General features: G+C 41.9%; 1 protein-coding gene across 1 annotated transcript in view; it reads left to right on the top strand.

Moving 5' to 3' along the window:
• The window catches only part of LOC111872015 (chaoptin), a 58,371-nt gene extending 49,623 nt beyond the window's left edge, over positions 1–8,748 (top strand). Inside the window, exons 14-17 of the mRNA XM_023865482.2 lie at positions 2,452–2,577; positions 2,680–2,793; positions 5,984–6,219; positions 8,343–8,748. Of these exons, the coding sequence (XP_023721250.1) occupies positions 2,452–2,577; positions 2,680–2,793; positions 5,984–6,219; positions 8,343–8,607 (741 nt within the window). The 3' untranslated portion in view covers positions 8,608–8,748. The remainder of the gene's footprint in view (positions 1–2,451; positions 2,578–2,679; positions 2,794–5,983; positions 6,220–8,342) is intronic.
• The last annotated feature ends 283 nt before the right edge of the window (positions 8,749–9,031 follow it).

The raw sequence follows: 9,031 nt of genomic DNA on the forward strand, positions 1-9,031 counted from the left end.
CTATCCATCTGCTCCCTCATATGCCTTCATGGCATAGTGCTTAATTTCTTTAGCACAGGGACAACTTTACATTTTTTTATTATTAATACAAGAGGATGCTTAAATACAGCATTATGTAATATGACATTCCTGTACCATGGCATGATTATAGATAGGCAGAAAAGGGTAAAGCTATCCCTGTAACAAGCTGTTGAGGCCCATAGGATTGTGAGAAGTCGAGGCTTCCGCATTTTCTAGAGAGTCGGCTTACAGATGTCGGTGAGGTTGTCAGCCTTATGCGCCGGCCGCCATTCACCCACAGGTATATTCCTGGTACTCATTTCTGTTAGAGGGTGAGTCAACCTGAGGGTCATAGTGCGGCTGGAAGGATTAGGTCAATTGAAAAATCCAATAACCTCATCAGGTATCGAACCCACGACCTTCTGGCTTGTAGCATAGTGCCTCAACCAACTACACTACCGCATACCCCCAATTATAGACAGGCGGGTTTCCATTTTCATAATACTGCTGAAACGCAAGTGCTAATGTTATTTGTGTTTTCTTCTTAGAGTCTGTGATCTTCAACTGTGGGTGGTCTCATATTACCTCAAGCTTATAACTTAATTTGCATCTGATGTAACATGGCAATTACAATGCAGGTTGGTCTAACTATACTGCTCCTGACTTGTACTTGGGAGATGCTTGGTTCAAATCTCAGCCAGGACATCAGCTATGCTGACTTAGTGGATTTCCTCAGTCCATCCAAGCAAATGCCAGGATGGTACCTCAATAAGGTCACAGCCGCTTCCCTGCACACCCTTTACAAATTAATGAATCATCCTAATATTTAACACTATAGCTTAGGTATGCTGACAGAAACATAAAATAACCCATGAAAGAAAGGGGCTGTCATCATTAGCAATAATGATGAAGGCGATTTGAGCATGGGCTTAGCTTTGCCTGTATGTGGGAATTATATGATGTTCTCATCTCCATAATGCGTACTCATCAGAGGCATTTTGGTTCCTATATAACAATGTTTCTGTTTTCCAAAAAGATAATTTTGAATCAAACAAGTCACCCTAAGGAAGTCGACCACCTGATAAGCTTGTTCCATCTTCATAAAAAGGCCCTCAATTGAGATCCTGGAATCAGCTACTGAACTTCTCATTATTTTACTCAGTTCATCCAATCGAAAAGTAGGGCAGTATCTTAACACAAGCCATGATAGCATTTTCACAGATCTTTCATGGCTAGTCATGGACATGATGCAAGAAGATGGTGTGTCATCTACAGACTCCACAAATCACAAATGTCACCGAAAATTACAGAAAGAGATCACTCAAAAAATAAATTTTCCTTCTGACTCTGGAAAATTAAGTTTTCTTGGGAAACTGATGTTCTTTATTTCATTCATAAATGAAAAATCAAGGTTTCTGATCCATAAGGTAGAGTGATCACTACTTTGTGCATATTGTGGTTCAAACAAAAGCCATTCTGACTGCTTTCATGACTTCTCATAGTCCATCTAAACCAGGAGCTTTCTACTATATGACTATAGGCACCTTGGTGCCCTCAGAATATTTTCAGATAAATGTGAAAAATTTTAATTAATCGTAATTTCTTAATTGTATGCTGATGACCACAAAACATGTGGTAACTTCTGCTCTGTAAACTATATGTTTGTCCAGTACCAAGGAATTTTAAATGTTTAGATTCCATTTGGGTCACATTAATTGAAGGATTCAGGTGTAAAATAGCAGTGACTCTTCCCAAGAAAATTACTTATTACTTGCTACAAATGCGTTGTGAGATGGAGTGTGCCAAAACACAGTTTTGATTTGAGACACAATGCAGGGCTATGCTTAATCTATTTCAATTATATCTTTCCTTTGGTAGATTCATACAGCTAAAGGTAAATTCATTTGCACTAGAGATCACTCTGAGCCTTAAACCTTCTTGTGGAGGTGTGGCCCTGGTCTTTCTTAACCTCTGGAGGTAAATGGTTAGCATCATCATCATCAGCCATCTTATTCCGATGGGAAGAGTCCCCAGTCCCTGGATGGGAAGCCAGGTTGGCCCAGTGCTGGTCTAGATATGGTGGTGAAGAGAAGAATCTCTGCCTGCCCTGGGATTTGAACGACTGTTCCCCAACTGTCCAACCTACAGCCTAGTCACTATCGTCGCTGCTCAGATTCATACAGTGCCTACCATAGATTATAAGCTTCTTGTAATTTCTCACTGCCAAAAAAAAAAAGGCTAGTGTTCCCTGATGTAAATTGATCCTGGTTTCATTCAATAACCTTTCCAATCCATACTCCATAATCACAATCACAGATAGTATTTATTTGACATTATGTAGATTGAGATATTCAGGAATTGACTTTAAGTATACTAACAGACTAAGAATTCAGTTAATTTTATGTCTTGAATGGCATTACCAAGTTTTATTCTCACTTCTTCATGCTTCAGCCTAGTGCACTAAGTAGGATGGCATCACTAAGGACACTGTCTCTGAGTCCATATGATCATGTTCATGACTACAGTGTACCAGAAATAATCCAGCAGAACACCGGACTGAGGAATCTGCACATCCAGGTAAAGATAATCATGGACATTACAGACTTGGCAAAGGACAGAATGGCTCTTTGGAGCACCAAGAATGCAAATTAACTTGGTATTATTCTCCCATCATAACAGGTGCTAGAGAACACTGACCTGGAGAAGGAGATGTTGGGCCCTCTGCCGTACAAAGTCCGAAATATCACTCTCAGTGGTAGGGGACTGACATCTGTACCCCACAGCCTGTTTAAAGTAAGTAACACAGTGTGAACCTGGAACATTTCCTAATCATAGGGTCCACTTTGCATCACATGACATAGTGAAATCTACTTTAAATGTTATGCAATTAGTAAAATTCATAAATGAGTGAACATGAGTGAGCCAAACCCCGATATAAACAATGCAGCTTGGCTGTCAGATAGAATGTAGATGTTCCTATTTCTATAGATCCTATCTAAATTCTCCATAATACAAGCCATAATGGCATATACTTCTGCCTGGAACACTGTCGTGTACTGCCCAAGGCTGAAACTAAGTTTCCACCTCATGCTTAATCATGCTGACCTTGTTGGTCGCCTGTTTTGCCATGATGCTTATGAGTCTGGCACCGCCTGGTACATCACTGATTTCCTGGCAGTGCCTCCTCCATGACGATCGCTTGGCTTTCATTATTTCTTTGTTGTAACAGGTAAGGGCTTCCTTGTAGATGTCCCACTGCCCTGTTCTTTTAGCTGTATTAAACAGCCTTCTCATTTTGGTTCTAAGCCCACTCAGCTGTTTACTCCACCAAGTTTACTCCACTCCTTGGTTCGCAAGTGGTCCTAGCCGGACAATTCCGATTAAAGGATGAGATGATAGCTTGTTGCAACTTGTCAATGGGCAGATCAACATCCTTTATTGGGCGTATATTTCACGAGATGGTCTCCTGATTTACCTTTAGGTCGTCTTTGCAAGACTCCCAATTGGTTCTCTTAGGATTCACATAAGTAGCTTGATCTACTGTAATGTTGCTTATTTGAAAGCATATACATCTGTGATCCGATAGGGATGGCTCATCAGATACATGCCAGTTGCTTACCAGGTTTCCCATGTTATTTGTCCCTAGTGTCAAACCAATAACCTCCTTCCTATTGCAAACCACAAAGGTAGGTTCATTACCATGGTTAAGAATATTCAGGTTTGAACTCACCAGAAATAAGGCTCTCTCCCCTTGGGTTAGTGCCGGTGCTCCCCCACAAGATGTGGTGCACGTTGGCATCACACCCAATAATGAGTTGCTTCTTCCTGCTAAAGCAGTAGTCTGTGATATCACTCGTCTTCTTAGTTGGTGGTGGTTCATCTGAGTCATATGGAAAGTAGACCGAAGCAACAATCAGCTCCTTGCTGCCTCCTCGATACACGTATGTTATCCTTACTGCCGTTGTATCCCTAGAACAGAGCTCCAACAACGGCAAGGCGTTAACATGGTTCTTGATATAAACACAAGATCTTGCATCATTACTGGGTACAGCAGGGTAAACTGTTCCCCCTGTGTTAGTTAAGCCCCTTATTTGACCCTTGCATAATCAAGGTTCCTGAATAAGTGCTATATCTGCCTTACCCTCAGCTAGTTGTTAGCAGAGAGTTGCCGTGGCAGCTTTGCTGTGGTGTAGGTTAATTTGAAGAAATTTCATGATCTCTTCCAATTGGGGAGGGGTCAATTTCCATCTTATGTCCCTCCCCGTCCTCATATTGGGTTCCGTGCGAAGAGGTCCCCTGATCCGTTTCACTTTGTTCATCCTGGGGCATGGGTATCTCATCCCCTTCACCCTCAGACCAAGTTAGAAGATACTGTATCTGACACAGGTTCTGCCTGGCGCTGAACTTCAAGATCATTCAGTACCTTAACAGTCCCCTGTGAGAGTCCTGTAAATATTTTGTAACCGGTCATCTGTATAATAGTATGGGAGTCCCAGTCTATGAATAAGATAAGCCTCTGGCCTTTCAACTCAGACTGCTTATCAAGTACCCTCCAGTTCTCAGTATCAAGTCCTGGATTGAGGTCTGCAATCCATTTCAACAGCTCTTCCTGATTCTGGGCAATTTTGTCCCTAGTCTGGAGAGCCACTTTAACAGGCTTGGGCAGGTTCCTGGCATCAGTAGTCTTCAGCCTGGCCCCTGATTCCAGCCTGTGGTTGTCAATGGCTTTGGTGAGCCATTAACCAGACTGTTGGTCGGCACGTACATAAACGAGTGCACCTCCCACTAGTCTGTAGGATTTCAGATGAGGTAGTTCTCCCTTTGGAGTCCTACGTAACACCTCCCCCAGTGCTTCCAGAATGGAATTTTGGTCATCTTCGGTAAGCTTATCCCCAGGATAAGTTTCCTTAAAGATTCCTTAAAGACCTTTGTATTGGTCAGAGCCTCCTTGTAAATCCCTGGTCCCTTAGAGTCCCTGGGCCTTTTCGGAGTTCTGACCGTTTCTGTAGGGGTACTGCCCTCCAGCCTTGGCCTCTTAAAAGTTCCGGTGGGGTTTTCTCCCTGCTTGGACGAGCCTGCACTTCCTGGTTGCTGACTGCCCCCAGTTCCTGCTTTGCTTGCCTCAGCTATTGCATTTTTCAACTTCCGTATAGCGCATCCAGACAAGGCTTTTTTCACTAGATGGGGTCCACCTACTCCAGAAACTAGGTGTACCAGTCCTTCTCCTGCTGCAGGTGTGTTTGAAGTACTAGCTCCCTGCAGTGGTGTGTCAGTACTACTGACCCCCAGGAGAGTAGTTTTTGGTTTTATCTCTGGCAGGTTCGTCCCTGCCTTTGGCTGAAATTTCAACACCAGGTTCGCTGGTTGCAACTGGGCCCCTTAATGTTTCACCAGAGCTTCCAGCCCCCTGCTGAAGCATTTCTCATAGGGATCCCCTTGGAGGGGGGTCCCTCTTCAGTTTAAGGTCTTTACGACCGGTTTTTAATTTGGTTCCTTTATTCATTTCAGTCCCAGGAGTTATGGGGATTTAAAAGGTCACCACCCACAGCGCCCCATACAGATGGAAGGCATAAATGCAATGGGGTGCTGTGTGGTGCCCCAAGGGGAACATTCAAGACACTGGCTAATTACCACCACAGTGCCATACAGCCCTCAGCACGATGCTTCATACCTTGGCTTAGGTGGTTTGGTCCTGTAGTAAATGCAACCCTCACAAGCGTCCAGGACCAAGGGTGCCTGTTTGGGGGGGAGAGGGGTATTCCAGCTGATAAATGGGAGTGCAACACCAAAAAGTCCAAAACCCAGTAATTCTGACATTTTATACTGCCTAGCAGAGGAATTCTGTCTTACTGGAGCTGCACCATTGTGTGACCAGTCAAGAAACCGAAATGAACAGAATACAGACACTGAAGTCACCCTACAAGATGGTGCATATCTATACCTGTGCAGTATATGAAGGTGATCTGAACTGTACACGTTGCAGGGCATACGAAGCTTCCGCCTACACTTCACTCTGCACAACACCAGCGTGGAGACACTGCCACACTCACTTTTTGAGCAGATGAGCTGGGTTCGAAATTTGAGTATAGATGTGCGGGACAACTCACTCCACTCAGTGGGGAACCCCAACACTGGAGAGTTCCCAGGAGTTCTCAATACTATGTTCATCACAGAACTACAGCTTGAGGGGAACACATGGACTTGTGACTGCCAAATAGGGTAATAACACTGAACTGTGCACAGGCCAGTCAACCTTCATCCGAACAAATTTCTAAATGTTAACTATTAGACTTTGTGTCTAACAGTAATTGCTGCCACTATTATCCATAATATAAGATCTGTTTTCCTTCCCAATCTCTTTGCAGTTTGCCTCCTGTCATCTTTAGTTTCAATGCTGTAAAGCCATATAAAGTATATTAATGCAGAAAGCAATCCATGTCCATATAGAGTATGTGACTGTCAGGCAACTGTAAGCAGTTTCATGCATAAAATACTTTATTGAGACATTGCTGCATCTACAAACCATGCACCAGGCATGCCAAATGTGTGATGTCAGATTCATTAGAAGCTGAATTTAATAATGGCTAAGAACAATTCAGTCAGCACATCCTCATCATGCAATATCTTGTTAACCATTTTTTACCAAATAGATCACTCAACATGGATGCCCACTGAGTTGTCTGCCATGGTTATTTAACTTGGATCACTGCTCATGGAGAATGGCCAAGGTCTGCGGCTATTCAAACAGTTCCAAGAAATATGTGTGCACTCACTTAAATGTCTGCATGTCTGTTTAAAGATATAACAAACAGGTGGAGAAGTATTATTCAAAATTTCATTTTAAATATAGTGAATTCCCAACTTAATGTTCCGTAATTATCGAAATCCAGTATTTAATAGACGTCTTTTCTATTTCCACTGTAACCCCCATACAGACAATGAATTAGTTTCTGTTCATAGTACACTTTTAATAAAAAATCCACACTTAATGTAAAAAATTGAGACACTATACCTTGATTTAGTGCAATTTCTTTCTCCCTCCTGGATATCATTACCATGCAACTACAATCTGTGGAAAGTGATCATCACATGTGTAATACATACAGAAACCATGCCAATCATTGGCTGAGGATATTTAAGTATTTTATACATTAAGCATTTTATGAATTAATTTGATATTATTGATTATGTAATTGTATTTCTGTGGAACTAGTTCCTTTAACTACTTATATAAAGAAATTAGTTAATTGTAAGTATACTCCAAGTCATAAAAATCAGCTTCTTAACATGGTTTTGCAAAATCTCAGTTAAGGAAAGTAAGACAAGATATTCTCTGAGATTATTTAAATAAGGATTCACAACTTTCATATACATTCCATGCCAGTGTTAACAGTTTTAGTAACACAGTATATGTGTGATAATGGAAACATTTATCATACTTGTGATGTAACATCAGAGATGAAGAGTTCTGTCTTCTGGAATATAATGCTGTGTCCTCTGTTGAAAGTCAACTGACGTTTTGGAGGAAAATATCGCCTCTATCTTCAGGGTTGAAGAATAAACCAAGCAAGAAACCAACATGAAAGCTTGTGGCCACCTGCTTTCACAGTGGTTTCTTGCTTGTTTTATCTTTCTACCATGAAGATGGAGGCGATATTTTCCTCCAAAACGTCTGTTGACTTTCAACAGAGGACATAGTATTATATCCCAGAAGACAAAACTTTTCATAACAACAGCTGAGAGAACCTCAAATCCTACATAAAGTAACAGATGCTTCCAAAATCATTCAACAGATATATTTTTTTTTATTTATTTATTAAGAAATCAGAATCTACAATTCTGTGAGCTAGTTTGCTGGTGTAAGAGCTGTGATGCTCTTTAATGGCGTGATGAGTCCCTTCCCCAGTGGGAGGTTCCTCTTAAGTTTTCTTTTAGGTCAGCTGGCCAGTATCTTCGGAGTCTTCAATTGTGCTGCAGTTCAACAAGTGGCTGTAGTATGTCATTTGGGTAATTTGCTAGTTTCTTGTGGTGTGTGGTACTTTTTTCTCTGATGACATCTTTGATGTATGGTATATTTAGATCTGTATGTAACGTTTGGTTGTTTACATACCAGGGTGCATTTGTTATAATTCAAAGTATTTTTGGCTGGCTTCTTTGGATTATTGATATATTTGATTTGCTAGCGCAACCCCAGAGCTTGATTCCGTAAGCCCACATTGGTTTGATTACTGTCTTATAGAGCAGGGCTTTGTTTTCTATAACAGATATATGAACCTCAAAAATGTTCTCTGGCTCCCCAGAAAGCCTGAAATGTTGCACTGAGGAACTGATACCTGTTTCAGCTGGGTTGAGGTATGGCAGCGTAAGAAGAGGCAGTACATGTGTCAGCCAGACAAGCAAGCTCGAGTGCCAGGGTGCCACAAAATAAGCGCTGAGCAGGATGACTTGCGTGAAGCTCGATGTGAGAACCGCAACAATGCATCGCTGATTGAGGTGCTCAAGTTGGATGTGGAGTGTGGCTGGGGATCAGGAGCTTCTGCTAATTCACCCTTTTGGGTGCTTGGAGTAACAGTCATTTTCTTTACCTCCCTACAAGTCAACCACTAAATACACAGACCCTTCCTTCCAACAACACATGATAGTGTGTTCTTCAATAAACTTGTACAAGAGTTTTATATAGACTGTTGAGAATGTCTTGTGCCTTACGTCTGCTCTGTTGAATAAATTAAGCATCACACCATGAAGATACATTGGGATGTGGAAGTGTAGCTCCACCGCCCTTAACTTGGCACTAGTGGTCAGCCTCATACCCTCTCCCCCATTCGTGCTACATGCCCTGCCCACCTCATCCTCCTTGACTTGATCATTCTAATTATACTTGGAGAAGAGTACAAGTTATGAAGCTCCTCATTATGCTGTTTTCTCCAACCTCTTTTCACCTCGTCTCTCTTCGGTCCAAATATTCTCCTCAACACCCTGTTCTCAAACACCCTCAGTCTATGTTCCTCCCTTAATATCAGAAGCCAAGTTT

The sequence above is a fragment of the Cryptotermes secundus genome, unplaced genomic scaffold (genome assembly GCF_002891405.2).
Source record: "Cryptotermes secundus unplaced genomic scaffold, Csec_1.0 scaffold77, whole genome shotgun sequence".
In the NCBI taxonomy this organism is placed as follows: Eukaryota; Metazoa; Arthropoda; class Insecta; order Blattodea; family Kalotermitidae; genus Cryptotermes; species Cryptotermes secundus.